This window comes from Trichomycterus rosablanca, chromosome 18 (genome assembly GCF_030014385.1).
Source record: "Trichomycterus rosablanca isolate fTriRos1 chromosome 18, fTriRos1.hap1, whole genome shotgun sequence".
Taxonomy (NCBI): Eukaryota; Metazoa; Chordata; class Actinopteri; order Siluriformes; family Trichomycteridae; genus Trichomycterus; species Trichomycterus rosablanca.
In genome coordinates, this window is record NC_086005.1 from 17,743,956 (window position 1) to 17,760,667 (window position 16,712).

The following is a 16,712-nucleotide window of genomic DNA, read 5'->3' on the forward strand; positions in this document are numbered from 1 at the left end:
CTAGCAAATTGAAGCTGCTTTTGCCGGTTAGCCTCACTGACAAGTGGTTTTCTTAAGTCTACACAGCTGTTTAGTCCCAATCCCTTGAGCTCCCTTCGCATTGTGTGTGTGGAAATGCTCTTACTTTCACTATTAAACATATCCCTGAGTTGTACTGTAGTTTTTCTACCATTTGATTTCACCAAACGTTTAAGTTGATCGCTGATCACGATCATTCAAGATTTTTTTTCGACCACATTCCTTCCTCGAAGATGATGTTTCCCCACTGTCCTTCCACTTTTTAATAATGCGTTGGACAGTTCTTAACCCGATTTTAGTAGGTTCAGCAATCTCCTTAGAAGTTTTCTCTGCTTGATGCATGCCAATAATTTGACCCTTCTGAAACAGATTAACATCTTTTCCACGACCACAGGATGTCTCTTTCGACATGGTTGTTTAACAAATGAGAAGCTACTCACTGCATCAGTTAGGGTTAAATAACTTGTTGCCAGCTAAAACATAATCACCCATGCAGTAATTATCCAATGGGAGGCTCTTACATATTTGCTTAGTTACACAAGTGGACAAAATTGTTGGTACCCTTCCGTTAAAGAAAGAAAATCCCACACTGGTCACTAGAATAACTTGAAACTGACAAAAGTAACAATGGATAAACATTTACTGAAAATTAACTAATGAAAATCCGACGTTGCTTTTGAATTGTGGTTCAACAGAATAATTATAAAAAACAAACTAATGAATCTGGCCTGAACAAAAATGATGGTACCCTTAACTTAATATTTTTTTGCACAACCTTTTGAGGCAATTACTGCAATCAAGCGATTTCTGTAACTCTCAATGAGACTTCTGCACCTGTCCACAGGTATTTTGGCCCACTCCTCGTGAGCAAACTGCTCCAGCTGTCTCAGGTTTGAAGGGTGCCTTCTCCAGACCGCATGTTTCAGCTCCTTCCACAGATGTTCAATAGGATTTAGATCAGGACTCATAGAAGGCCACTTCAGAATAGTCCAATGTTTTGCTCTTAGCCATTTTTGGATGTTTTTAGCTGTGTGTTTTGGGTCATTATCCTGTTGGAGGACCCATAACCTGCAACTGAGACCAAGCTTTCTGACACTGGGCAGCACATTTTGCTACAGAATGCCTTGATAGTCTTGAGATTTCATTGTACCCTGCACAGATTCAAGACACCCTGTACCAGATGCGGCAAAACAGCCCCAAAACATAACCAAGCCTCCTCCATGTTTCACAGTAGGTACAATGTTCTTGTATGCTTCATTTTTGCATCTGTGAACATAGAGCTGATGTGACTTGCCAAAAAGTTCCAGTTTTGTCTCATCTGTCCAAAGGACATTCTCCCAGAAGCTTTGTGGCTTGTCAATATGCATTTTGGCAAATTCCAGTCTCGCTTTTTTATGATTTGCTTTCAACAGTGGTTTCTTCCTCAGTCGTCTTCCATTAAGTCCACTTCGGCTAAAACAGCAACGGATGGTGCGATCTGACACTGATGTACCTTGACCTTTGAGTTCACCTCTAATCTCTTTGGAAGTTGTTCTGGGCTCTTTGGTTACCATTCGTATTATCCGTCTCTTCAATTTGTCATCAATTTCCCTCTTGCGGCCACGTCCAGGGAGGTTGGCTACAGTCCCGTAGACCTTAAACTTCTGACTAATATGTGCAACTGTAGTAACAGAAACATCAAGCTGCTTGGAGATGGTCTTATAGCCTTTACCTTCAACATGTTTGTCTATAATTTTCTTTCTAATCTCCTGAGACAACTCTCTCCTTAGCTTTCTGTGGTCCATGTTCAGTGTGGTACACACCATGATACCAAACAGAACAGTCACTACTTTTCACCCTTTAAATAGGCAGACTGACTAATTAGAAGTTTGAAGACACATGTGATGCTAATTACAGGACACACCTTAGCTTAACATGTCCCTATGGTCAAATTATTTTTAATCATTTTGTAGGGGTACCATCATTTTTGTCCAGGCCAGTTTCATTAGTTTGTTTTTTTAAAGTATTCTGTTGAACCACAATTCAAAAGCAACGTTGGATTTTCATTAGTTGATTTTCAGTTAATGTTTATTCATTATTACGTTTGTCAGTTTCAAGTTATTTCAGTGACCATTGTGGGTTTTTCTTTCTTTAACGGAATTTCTTTAACAATTTTGTCCACGTGTGTAAATCCAGGTGGTGACCTTTTTTTTGGCCAGGCAGTGTATTATACAAATGAGTTTGTAACGTAATAAAATGTGGAGAATGTGAAAGGGGTGTGCGGACTTTTCGGCTTGATTGTATGATCAACAAAGTTAGTGTCCCTCAGTCCCCTAGAGTAAGCAGCAATACACCCTAAGAGTGCTGATAGATTTGTTTGTTTGTTTATTAGGATTTTAACGTCATGTTTTACACTTTGGTTACATTCATGACAGGAAACGGTAGTTACTCATTACACAAGGTTCATCAGTTCACAAGGTTATATCGAACAGTCATGGACAATTTAGTTTCTCCAATTCACCTCATTTGCATGTCTTTGGACTGTGGGAGGAAACCGGAGCACCTAAAGGAAGCTCACGCAGACACAGGGAGAACATGCAAACTTCACACAGAAAGGACCCGTACTCTTGCTGTGAGGCGACAGTGCTACCCACTTAGCCACCATGCCGCCTGAGTCCTGATAGAGACTTAATCAACAATGTAATCCAATTACATTCCTTTAATCTAATCTTCTAAATTGAGCTGACTTAATTGATTAAATCAAGTCAATATCATGTCTACTTGACACTATTCCAACACCGTACTTAAAAATTACTCCTTGCCAACACAGAACCCATGTTTATTGTAATAAATACATTCCTTAGCCTTGGATTTGTACCCTAAATATTATTTAATGTATAATTATCAAAAACCTGATTAAGAAACCTAATCTTGGGCCATATGTGCGGTCTAATTCTAGGCCAATGTTAAACAATCCTTTTGTTTAAAAGATTTTAGAAAATAAATAATACCCATGAAACATAAATCTAAACCCAACAATAGTATTGATACTAATACTATTACATCTCAGTGCCATGTTTGATATTGTAGATATTTTAAGTAAAATGCAGCTACTTTTTTGTTTTGTACTTCATTTGGCCCCAACAAGAAAAGCTTGGACACCCCTGCTCTAGACCATCCTAGAGGATGGGTCATGTTGAGTGTTTCCTCAAGATTTCTTCCTTGTTATTTAAAGCTTTACCTTGCCACTAGTGGCATCAGCTTAATCTATACATTAGTTACAATACTATAAAGAACTATACAAATACATTTGACTTGACTTATCTTTGTCCAATATTAAAAGTATTTTGATAATCTGAAACATATAAATTTGACAAACATGCAAAAATAGAAATTGATTATTCTGTATACTTATAAATAAGTTTAATAAACACCCACAAATACTGAGATTGCACTTTTTGTGCCAACCATGTTTTAGGGTATACTGCTGGTTCATATTACAGCTACAACTAATTGATCCTTAAATTCCCAGCTAGACAAGCTCTATTTTAAAATACTAAACTATTATTTGAAGTGAACAGTTTAGAAAGCTTAAGTAAGTTTTGGTAAACAGATTTTGATTATTTGCTCTTCAGAGAAATTTGTGGCGATAGCAGAATAGGCAAAACATTAATATGAAATAAGCAATAGGTAATCAAAATATTCTGTCATATTACATTTTAGTGCAAGGTATTGTGTTAGTACATTTAAATAAAAGTAAAATTCTATTGTTGTGACATCAGCCGCTTTTTAAACAGTTAAACTACATGCACAGTAAGAATTGGAGCACCCTGCAACACTTTTCAAGTGGGTAAATGGGTGGGAGGGTGCAGAACCACTTGCAGCAGGAGTGCATCTTCCTAAATTACATGTTTGTTTTGTAATGTTAACTAAACACAGATACATATTTAACTGACACTGTTACTCAGACAGTTTTAACCTAGGTAAAATTGCTCATAAACTTTCAAAAGATATGATAGTTTATAAGTCTGCGTACTGAACAAACAGGTGTTATTAAATGTTTAAAGTTTATGCTCCTTTTTGTGACAGTAAACTTGGTGTCATCACAAACCTGTTTTACAGAACACATTTGTAATTTTGTCACACAACATTAATGACAAAAAATATAAGGCTTTACCCACCCATGTCTGACCATTAAAAATGCACCGAATCTCCTGCTCTGTGATTGGCTGGTTGGTAGCCTCGGGGTTAGCTTTGGATGCAGGCGTAAGAATGGAATTGATGTAAACATCAATTAAAGGCAATAGCTGAGTGTGAAGAGGTGTAGTGGTCTGACAGAGCTGCCTAAAGATCCAATCCTAAAGAAAAATAATATCTTTTTTCAAAAACAGTATCAAAAGACAGTCAAATGTATTTAATAATTCACATTTGCATGGCAATACCAACATTTTATTTTAAAATAGAAACCACATAAAACCTTTAACCACATAAAGAACTTATCAATCATCAGCCAACATCAGACAGTGAATGAATTAAAATACTGATATTTTAATTCAAGCAATAACATCATGGATCAAGGTCAACAAAGCTGTTTCAAGCTATAGCTAAATTATTTACACAGGAAGTACAGGTTCAATACTATACAGCTGTCATTTACACGTTTATCTTGACATTGTCCAGGCTTAGCCTGCTGTCCATAAGATCACATTATGTAAGCATGCACAGAATTTTAATAAAAACCATTATTTAAACAATTTCTACTTGTTGAAAAAGTCACTTTGCCAGGCACACAATTATGATTTTTTAAAGAGAATAGATAAAGCAACGTGTTGACAGAATGCCACTGAATAATTCAGATGATGACACTAAAATTGAGACAAAATTGTGTACCTTTATGGAGACTTTGTGTTTGGTAAAGGCTCTGCTCCTGAGAAGCTGGTAAATGCAGTGGATAGGTAGGAAGCCTGTAATATTAGCATTTAAGTTGTTTGTGACTGCCACTCTTACCGCATGGGAAGTGACCACCTACAACACAAGCCAAGCAGTTCACAACTATAAAATCACTACAGTTTAAGACTTGCATGGTATCCTTTATATTGATTACAGCAAGCGGATTTATGCAAAAGAAGATGCATAAAGTAGAGTAATTTCATATTCTGGTGCCACAAGCAATTATTAAATAAATAGCATTAGACAAGATAATTTGGGTTGTTTTGGTTGTACCAAACACTCCTATTTACATACAAATTTGAATACAAACACTCCTTATTACAAAATGTGTACAGTACCTGCTCAGTAAAGATCTCATGGGTAAAGATCATCTTCATTTTGTTTAAAGAGCTGGGTTTGATGGCAATCTGAAAAAAAATAATTCATTGACAAAGTTAATTTTAGCTAATCAAGCACCTACAGACAACAGTAAACTACAGCTACACAGGTGCCAGACTGGAACAAGTCATTAAAGCCAAGGTTTATTACAGATGCCCGTGTAGGCCCCCTGACTACTAGAGGTTGCATTATGGCTCACCTGTGATCCCTGGCCCAGTGGTTGTTACACCATGCCATGGACATTATATAAGCATCATTTAAGTAACAATTTGGTCAAAGAACCAATAAGAGATTGCCCATCTGATGCAGTCATTTTTTAACTCTATTTCAATAATCTCTGAAGTTTATTAAAATGCGAGATTTATTTCAGACCAAACTTTATAAGCACTTTTTGGTTCAAGTCTATTTTACTTTAAAATGTCAGTCTTTTATGACAAATGAGAACGCAAATATTTAATATGTATATATACTGTATATATTTACAAGCTTCTTTTTGTTTACAGCCATTGACATGTCGCAGAGGTTAACACGTGAGGAGCGGATAGAAATTGTGTTGATGTCTGGTGAACGCAGTACCCGGGTCATTGCAGCAGATTTCAATGCAAGACACCCTACGAGACCACCCATCTCCCATGCTACAGTTAGCAAACTGCTTGCCAAGTTTCGTGAAACTGGTTCAGTGTTGGATTTGCCAAAATGTGAACGCATGAAAACTGTCACCAATGAAGAAACATCAGTGGCTGTCCTAGCTTCATTCAGCAAGAGCCCACAGCGTAGCACTCGCCGCATGTCACTGGAGAGTGGCATCAGTCGAACATCCCTTCGGCGGATATTAGCTACTCACAAATGGCACCCTTACAAACTCCAGCTGCTGCAGCATCTCAACGAGGATGACCCAGATCGGCGCACTGAATTTGCAGAATGGGCAAAACAAAAATTGGAACAGGACCCTCAGTTTACACAGAACATTTTGTTCAGTGATGAGGCAAACTTTTATGTGAATGGTGAAGTTAACAAATAACACCACCGCTATTGGTCTGACACTAACCCACATTGGATAGATCCCTCCAAGACTGTTGGAACACAAAAATTGATGGTATGGTGTGGTATATGGGGTACAAAGATAGTGGGGCCATTCTTCATCAATGGAAACCTCAAGGCCACTGGATATTTGAAATTGCTAAATGATGAGGTGTTTCCCTCTTTATGCACTGAAGCTGGCACGTTCCCTGAGTTTTTCCAGCAAGATGGTGCACCACCACATTATGGGTGTCAGGTCCGAGCATTCCTAGATGAACAGTTTCCTGGAAAGTGGATTGGTCGTCGTGGGCCAGTTGAATGGCCCCCAAGGTCTCCCGATCTGACCCCCTTAGACTTTTATCTTTGGGGTCATCTGAAGGCAATTCATGCTGTGAAGATACGAGATGTGCAGCACCTGAAACTACGGATACTGGAAGCCTGTGCTAGCATTTCTTCTGCGGTGTTGCTATCAGTGTGTGAAGAGTGGGAGAAGAGGGTTGCATTGACAATCCAACACAATGGGCAGCACTTTGAACACATTTTATAAGTGGTCAGAAACTTGTAAATAACTCATGAAAGAATAAAGTTACGTTAAAACCAAGCACACCATTGTTTTTCTTGTGAAATTCTCAATAAGTTTGATGTCACATGACCCTCTTCCCATTGAAAAAACTAAAGTTGGATCCAAAATGGCCGACTTCAAAATGGCCACCATGGTCACCACCCATCTTGAAAAGTTTTCCCCCTCCCATATACTAATGTACCACAAACAGGAAGTTAATATCACCAACCATTCCCATTTTATTTAGGTGTATCCATATAAATGGCCCACCCTGTAGATTTGGTCTCAATTTGAAGAAGAGAAGCTCGGTAAGGTAAGAAGCGGTAATGATTTTATGCTGCTGTTTAGTTGATCTGGGTCACGGTGCTGCTGTTTACTGTGTGCTTTTCTGCAATGATAGCAAAGCATTATCAAATATTAAATTTTTTCGTGATTTTTTTTATGCTCATTTATATAAAGTACAACCCCAAATCAAAAAAAGTTGGGACAGCATGGAAAATGCAAATAATAAAAAACAGAGTTTCTTACATTTTCTTTGACTTTTATTTGATTACAGACCGTATGAACCGGAGATATTTCATGTTATGTTAATAAACATCCATTCCTGCATTTTAGGCCTGCAACACATTTCAAAAGAAGTTGGGACAGTAAAGCATTTACCCCTTTGTAATGTTGCCATTCCTTTAATCACACTTAAAAGACTTTTTAGCACCAGCATTTCAAAATTCTCCACACATTCTCTATTGGGGACAGGTCAGGGCTGCAGGCAGGCCAGTCCAGTACCCGTACCCTCTTCTTCCGCAGTTATTTGTGCATGTAACACAATATCGTAGTGCTTGACAAAGGTTTGCCAAAGTAATCCCTTGCCACTGTGGTTATATTAGCTATTGTTGAGTGGCAGTTCTTGATGCAGTGCCGTCTGAGAGATTAAAGATCATGGGCGTTCAGCTTAAGCTTGCGCCCTTGGCCTTTACCGGCTGAAATTCAATTATTTAATGATATTATGCACTATAGAGGAAGAAATATGCAAATCCCTTCCAATCGTTCTTTCGGGTACATTGTTTTTAAACATTTCAATAATTTTCTCATGCATTTGTTGACAAAATGGAGATCCTCTGGCCATCTTTGCTCATCAATGACTCAACCTTTCCTGGATGCTGCTTTTGTACCAAATCCTGATTACAATCACCTGTTGACATCACCTGTTTGAAATCACATAATCATTTAGTTTTTACCATTACCAGCCCCAAATTGCCCCTGTTCCAACTTTTTGTGCAATGTGTTGTCCTGAAATGCAGGAGTAGATGTTTATTAACAAATGAAATGAAGATGAGCAGACAAAACACATCTTGGGTTCAAACTGTCTGCAATCAAATAAAAGTCAAAGTAAATGTAAGGAACACTGCATTTCTATATTATTTGCATTTTCCATACTGTCCCAACTTTTTCTGAATTGGGGTTGTAAAACAGACAGCATTAATGTGAACAAAGCCACAGTCACGCACACACTTCCCGTTTAAGGTAAAAGTCGAGTTTAAAGGTACAAATCTCGACAAAGGGCATCGAGTTTTAAAGATTTTATTTTTAGGGGATGTCGAGTTACAATGTACCACTGTATTACTTTTAATAAGAAGCAGATAAAAAAAAGCTAGGTGTCACAATACCGGAGAAACTTTGGAAGCAGCTTTATGTATGGTCAAGAAATCTTCTAATAGTACTCCATCAGATATATTATAATAAGGCTAAAATAACAATTCAGCTAAAGCAGCTCATGCATGTGTTTTGGACTTGTCCAGTATTATCACATTTTGGCTCATACTATGGACTCACCTTTGCTCAATAAGAGAGGAAAGTATTTACTTGGAAATTACTCCTGGCCCCCTACGGTCCAACAAATTACATACAAATATTCATATTTACAATAGTTGACCCATTTATTATATAAAATATAAAGTTCAATAAAAAAAATTGGGGGGAAAAATGAGAGAAAAAAAAGAAAAAAGAAAAAAAGAAAAAAAAAAGATGCCTGAGAAAAAAAAATGTTACAGCATGTTTCCTATTAATTAACCTTTTAAATAATTGTAAACTGAAACAATTGGTATACTTGGTTTTTATAAGTAAACTTTTCACAATTTTTTCCTTGGTTCAATTGATTGTACTCTTCATGATGCGCCTTGCATTTTCAATAGGAGACAGATCTGGACTGAAGGTAGGCCAGTCAAGAAAGGTCTTCCCAGAAATAATGTAACCTTGATGGCAGCACGTCTCTTTAAAATTCTAATACACCTCTGTGGCTTTAAAACCTTTAGCTAGTAACAGTCTGAAGGGTCAATTTCTTTTTAGCACAAAGAAATCATAAATTGTTCCAGAAAACAAGCTAAAATGTGGAATCCTTTGACCCCACTGTATTTTGGCCAATCTGAGATAAGCACTGGCTGGCTTTGGCTCCGGGAGAAACCCACAAATGTCATCCAGGGGTCTTACCAATCATCATAAAGAAAAACCTGTGTTACTGCAAAAAATGACAGGATAAAGGCTATGGCAAGCCATAGCCTGGTTAGGGTACTGGACTAGTAATCAAAAGGTTGCTGGTTCAAGCCTCACCACTGCCAGTTAGCTGCTGTTGGGCCCTTGAGCTTTGGATAAAGACGTCTGCTAAATGCTAAAAAATGTAAATGTAAAATGAAGGCAGGGACAAATGTGTCAGTGTCAACCATAATATGATCACTAAACAAAGCCTGTTGACTGCACTCAACAAAACATTACATTATTACGTTTGAAAAGAACTCCATTCGTTTGTCCGCACCGTCAGCCATGTTTTAGCCAGACCACCACTCAACTGGCCAAACCAGTTTAACTAAACACAGTGATGTAGAAAATTGCTAACAGCCTCAGAGATAAAGGGGGAAAAGGGGAAAACAAAGAACAATTAAACCACAATCCACAATTATATGCTTTCACCATGACACTCCACCCCTACCCAAAACACTGAAAGAAACAGTCATTGATGGAAAGGAATGGATGGCTGTATCGAGGGGTAGAGTGACAAACAGAGAGATTCAAAACCCTTACCTTCATTCCCAGAGTTGAGCAGACAAGATCTATGATGGCACTGAGCTGGTTGCTATGAAAATACATAGCAACCAATAATAGCATCTCTCCAAAAGACGCAGATACACCAGCAGCACTGGATAAGAAGTGGAAGAGATGAACACATACACTTTAAACACTGCCTATCTTTATTATTTTAGTACAAAGGTTTAAACAAGCATATATGGAAGAGACGGTCTGTGAAAACTTTAATTATCTCAACAGTCTTCAGTAAGGCTGAGCTCAAGAATCGGTTCAGGCTAGTGGAGTTTCTCTATTAAACTACAGGGGTTGGACAATTAAACTGAAACACCTGGTTTTAGACCACAATAATTTATTAGTATGGTGTAGGGCCTCCTTTTGCGGCCAATACAGCGTCAATTCGTCTTGGAAATGACATATACAAGTCCTGCACAATGGTCAGAGGGATTTTAAGCCATTCTTCTTGCAGGATAGTGGCCAGGTCACTATGTGATGCTGGTGGAGGAAAACGTTTCCTGACTCGCTTCTCCAAAACACCCCAAAGTGGCTCAATAATATTTAGATCTGGTGACTGTGCAGGCCATGGGAGATGTTCAACTTCACTTTCATGTTCATCAAACCAATCTTTCACCAGTCTTGCTGTGTGTATTGGTGCATTGTCATCCTGATACACGGCACCGCCGTCAGGATACAATGTTTGAACCATTGGATGCACATGGTCCTCCAGAATGGTTCGGTAGTCCTTGGCAGTGACGCGCCCATCTAGCACAAGTATTGGGCCAAGGGAATGCCATGATATGGCAGCCCAAACCATCACTGATCCACCCCCATGCTTCACTCTGGGCATGCAACAGTCTGGGTGGTACGCTTTTTTGGGGCTTCTCCACACCGTAACTCTCCCGGATGTGGGGAAAACAGTAAAGGTGGACTCATCAGAGAACAATACATGTTTCACATTGTCCACAGCCCAAGATTTGCACCATTGAAACCGACGTTTGGCATTGGCACGAGTGACCAAAGGTTTGGCTATAGCAGCCCGGCCGTCTATATTGACCCTGTGGCGCTCCCGACGGACAGTTCTGGTGGAAACAGGAGAGTTGAGGTGCACATTTAATTCTGCCGTGATTTGGGCAGCCGTGGTTTTATGTTTTTTGGATACAATCTGGGTTAGCACCCGAACATCCCTTTCAGACAGCTTCCTCTTGCGTCCACAGTTAATCCTGTTGGATGTGGTTTGTCCTTCTTGGTGGTATGCTGACATTACCCTGGATACCGTGGCTCTTGATACATCACAAAGACTTGCTGTCTTGGTCACAGATGCGCTAGCAAGACGTGCACCAACAATTTGTTCTCTTTTGAACTCTGGTATGTCACCCATAATGTTGTGTGCATTGCAATATTTTGAGCAAAACTGTGCTCTTACCCTGCTAATTGAACCTTCACACTCTGCTCTTACTGGTGCAATGTGCAATTAATGAAGATTGGCCACCAGACTGGTCCAATTTAGCCATGAAACCTCCCACACTAAAATGACAGGTGTTTCAGTTTCATTGTCCAACCCCTGTATGTCCTAAGCCACAGGGACAAAGTCATTTTAAAAACAAAAAATGAAACTCTGGATTTCGAAGTTGAAATCATACAATTTCATAAATGTATATAGGTGTGGTTAAAGTACCTAAACAGTATACAGTAATCCCTCCTCGATCGCGGGGGTTGCGTTCCAGAACCCTCCGCGAAAGGTGAAAATCCACGAAGTAAAAACCATGTTTTTATATGGTTATTTTTATAACTCGATTCCATCGGCTTTAGCATTTAGCATCTTGTCATTAAAACCAATGGATTGAGGTAGCACAGCATGCGTCAATATAACATTTCCCTTCATGTAAAGATAACGGTTACATTTCCTGACAAGCCCGAACTTCCAAATAAAAACACTCGGTACAAGTTAAAAATCAGTAATATTTTATTTACGTTTGAAAAGAACTCCATTCGTTTGTCCGCACCGTCAGCCATGTTTGAACAGCCTACTTATCGGGAGCGTGCACAGGATGACGTAAAATGCGTCTATGTAGAGAGAGAGCTAGCTTTTCAAACACACCCCCTTGTCTGCAGAACTTTATCAAGTTATCTCTCTCTCCCTCCTGTTCGTACATACATAAACTACTTTAATAGCCAAAAAACATCTTTACACAGTGCACTGCACTTAGGAAAAGCTAGGAACATTAACCAAAGCCATTAAGCAAAATAGTACATTTTGTGAAATGCAATACAAACAAAAATGTGACTTGTTAATTCTCTTGATACTTTAAAAGATAAGCTTGCAATACTCAAAAAAGTCAGGGGTGGCATGTTTACCACTGTTACAGCACCTGTTAATTACACTTTGAATAGTTTAAAAATAGAGCATTGCAGTTTTGTTGTTTGTTTTTGTAATGCTATGTTTTCACATGTGATATTTACAACAAGAAAAGATATTTTGAGCAGCCTCCTTATCGGGAGCGTGCACAGGATGACGTAAAATGCGTCTATGTAGAGAGAGAGCTAGCTTTTCAAACACACCCCCTTGTCTGCAGAACTTTATCAAGTTATCTCTCTCTCCCTCCTGTTCGTGTGCACACTGTCTGTGCACGCCACTACGCATCTTGACCAATCACGTGCGGCTTTAACAGAAAAAAAATTGAAGGAAAAAAAAAAAAAAAAAAAAAAAAAAAAAAAAATCAATCGGCTCCCAACCAGGAGCCGAATCCCATCGTTCACTTTAAAGAGACGGCTCTTAGAGCCGGATCGTTTGCGACCGACCCATCACTAGCAGAAATCCGCGGTTTATATTTAGACATGCTTGCAAATAAAATCCGCGATAGAGTGAAGCCGCAAAAGTCGAAGCGCGATATAGCGAGGGATTACTGTAATTTGAAAGGCTGTCCATGTACTTTTAGCAGTATAAATTTGGCCCTGACCTTAAACCCATTGTATTGTCTCATGGAAAAGAGAGACTGCATGTTAAGCTTATGATCAGATGTACAAATATTTCTAGCCATTTAGAAAGGGCATGTCCACACACTTACATACATATATAAACTGCCTACTTTAATAGCCAAAAAACATCTTTACACAGTGCACTGCACTTAGGAAAAGCTAGGAACATTAACCAAAGCCATTAAGCAAAATAGTACATTTTGTGAAATGCAATACAAACAAAAATGTGACTTGTTAATTCTCTTGATACTTTAAAAGATAAGCTTGCAATACTCAAAAAAGTCAAGGGGTGGCATGTTTACCACTGTTACAGCACCTGTTAATTACACTTTGAATAGTTTAAAAATAGAGCATTGCAGTTTTGTTGTTTGTTTTTGTAATGCTATGTTTTCACATGTGATATTTACAACAAGAAAAGATATTTTGAGCTTGTTTTATTGGTCTTATATGTACGCTTTCAGTCTTACGTTTTTAGGGAATTAGAGAATTACTCTAATCTTTTAATCTAATCTTTTAATTGTTTGGGCATACTTAGTCTTTGTCTTTTACAATTGTACTTTGGGCATTCATTCAGGATATGTTTTATGGTTATGGGCGCCTGACATTCTTCGCAAAGTGTGGGGTCTTCTCATATTAGATGTTGGTGTGTTAGTCTAGAACAGCACATTCTACTGTACATCTAGTGTAGACAACTTGATCTGTACATTTTCCATAGTGTATTTTAGGTTTGTTCCTGACGGGGTGAATTAAGTATAGTTTATTGTTTGCCAGTGTGTTTTTATCAAGTTGTCATTTACTTTTAATGTAGTCACTTATGAGGGGTTTGATGCCTGTTGGTGGAAGTTTGAGATTAATGATATTTTGTACAGTTCTTCCTGCTTTTCATTCCCTGGTATTCTGCAATGCCCTGGTATCCAGCATAGTCTAACACATATCAGTATGTTGCATTTGTTCATGAGTCTTGCATATTCCAGTGCCATTTAGGTTTTGCGAGTAGAATTTTTGCCCATTATTCTTTGGTACAAGACTTCAGCTTCTCAAAACCAGTGGTGTATAAAGTACCGGAAGGCCATACTTGAGTATCTTACCAGAAATTTACTTTGATAGAAGTAAGTCACCTTTTAGAATATCACTTGAGTAAAAGTCTAAAAGTATCTGATGTTTAATGTACTCAAGTATCAAAAGTAATTTGATATTAAATGTACTTAAGTATTAAAAGTAGAAGTAAAAGTAAATGCTGTTAGTATAAATGGAAGCGGTCATTTTAAATATAAAGATTGTTCTTTTAAGCCTGTAAACCACCTTAACAATTAACCTGTTTTCTTCCTTTCATCTGAACATGATTTGTGCCAATTCATGATCATAATCAACTGTTGACATCACCTGTTTGAAATCATGACATTATTTAGTTTTTTGTTTTTTTAAAATTATTACTAGCCCTAAATGTTCCTGTTCCAACGTTTTTAGAATGAGAGTCGATGTAAATGTAAGAAACACTGCATCTATTTTATTTGCATTTTCTATACTGTCCCATTTTTTTGATTTGAGTAGTATATTTCAAAAACAAAAAAATAATTTTGGCAAATTAATTTAAAGCTAAACTTAGGAGAGTTTAACAAAACGTGTGGCACTTTTATCCCTTTAATGATCTGTTCAACCATTAATTTAAATCAAAATATTTGGGTAAAATAAGCTGTATTTAAATAATCTTTTTTGGGCTGTATCTACTCACTGAATGGCATGTGTTAAACTAAAAAAAATATTGGTATTCTTACTTTAAGAAAACACCATTTCTAACTTGAAGCCAACAGCTGAAAAATCATTAATAATAAGTTAGATAAGTTGAGTTCTTGTTGAGAGCATTAAAGGGTTTTAAAGACGTGCTGCATGTTCCTCAGCACCATGAATCTCTCCTCTGCCGGTCTAATACAGAAGTTAGGAAAATATTTGTCCATAGGTGAGTTTTTAAAAATAATGGACGTGTCTTCATGAGTTTTGCAGTCAATGAATTCCAAACAAATTTAATGATTTATGAAACGTTTTATTTGTGGTTCGAATGTAATCGGTAAAAATGGTAGGTAGATATCTGAACAATGTTAATGCTAATAATATTAAAAAAACGCTGATGCTACAGCTTTACTTTGTTAATCATTGTTAATTTACATCAGTGTGTTGGATGGGGAGCTTCTGAAATGTCCATATTTGCGTGTCTTTGGGTGAACAACGCACTTTTAGAAAACTCCGATAGCTTTTAGAGAACGTTTGCACATGCGCATTAATGTGTTTAACCACCGGGCAGTCCGTCACACATCTCACATCATTTACCTTTCATTTTGTAGTAACGAGTAACGAATTTACATACAGCGAATGTAACGGAGTAAAAGTACACAATTTCTTTAGAAAATGTAGTGGAGTAAAAGTGAAAGTTGCCAAAAAATTTTCTACTCCAGTAAAGTACAAGTACTTCAAAAAACTACTTAAGTACTGTAACGAAGTATTATTACTTCGTTACTATACACCACTCCTCAAAACTATATAATCAAAAGCATGCTTTCTGTGACTGAGGCCACGCCTCAGTAGCATGTGCACACTAAGACTTTGGACATTGACCATGGACTTTACAGGAGAAGACATTGCTTTGAGTACCTTTAAACTTATGCAAGTCACCCACGCCATGGCCATATGTGGCCATATTAAAGTAGCATGTTGGTTTCACATGCAATGCCACCTGAGGGCTTAAAGGCCATGCACATTTAACAGTGGTTTATGGCCTTGCCTGATAAAAGTTTTCTCCATATTTACTGAATCTTTTCACATTGACCTAAACTATTTGCAAGCTTGTGTTCAAAAGTTTGGCACAAAGTGGAGAGACATGCGCAAATTTTACTAGCAAAGAACAAGCCTTTGGTAGACCCTCCTATTCATATAATGATACTTGTTTCTATTCTTGTTACTTGTTACTGTTCAATTCAATTCAATTCAATTCAAAAAGCTTTATTAGCATGACTGTTGTTACTAATTAATCTGCTAAGTGGCTTAGTGGGTACTGTTGCATCACAGCAAAAATGTCCTGGGTTCTATTCCCATGTGGAGCAGCCTGAGTTCATTCTTTGTGAAGCGTGCATGTTCTTCCCATGTCTGGGAGGAAAGTGGAGCTCCCGGGGGAAGCCCACACACAGTCCAAAGCCGTGTAAGTTAAGTGTATTGAAGATACAAATTGTCTGTGACGGTATTTGACACTGAACTTGATAAATGATGTTTAAATTAACTACCTGTTCTCTTATAAATATTATTTATATGGATTTTACCATCATGTTTTACACACTCTGGTTACATTCATGACAGGACAGGTACTTACTGGTTACACATGATTCAAGTTGAAGCCTTTAATGTCAAACACAGTCATGGACAAATTTGTATCTCCAATTCATCTCATTTGCATATCTTTGGACTGTGGGAGATAACCGGGACTCCTGGAGGAAACCCACGCAGACACGGTGAGAACATGCAAACTCCACACAGAAAGGACCCGGACCGCTTCACCTGGGAATCAAACCCAGAATCTTTTTGCTGTGAGGTGACAGTGCTACCCACCAAGCCACCATGTCACCCCTATTATGAATGTAACCAAAAATGTAAAACATGACATTCAAATCTCAATAAATAAATCTGCTAATTGTGGTTAAAATTTTAAAACAATGCAACCTGAAAATTCTAAAAATCACTCGTTTTGACTCGTCCTAACATTTTTTATTTG

At 37.9% G+C, this 16,712-nt stretch overlaps 1 protein-coding gene across 2 annotated transcripts in view; it reads right to left on the reverse strand.

Moving 5' to 3' along the window:
* The window catches only part of ints2 (integrator complex subunit 2), a 73,273-nt gene that overhangs the window by 25,974 nt on the left and 30,587 nt on the right, over nucleotides 1–16,712 (reverse strand). For both annotated transcript variants that reach the window (XM_063014240.1, XM_063014239.1), the window contains 4 exons: nucleotides 9,980–10,094; nucleotides 5,286–5,354; nucleotides 4,888–5,022; nucleotides 4,179–4,355 (listed from right to left, as the gene is read on the reverse strand). In XM_063014240.1, the coding sequence (XP_062870310.1) occupies nucleotides 4,179–4,355; nucleotides 4,888–5,022; nucleotides 5,286–5,354; nucleotides 9,980–10,094 (496 nt within the window). The remainder of the gene's footprint in view (nucleotides 1–4,178; nucleotides 4,356–4,887; nucleotides 5,023–5,285; nucleotides 5,355–9,979; nucleotides 10,095–16,712) is intronic.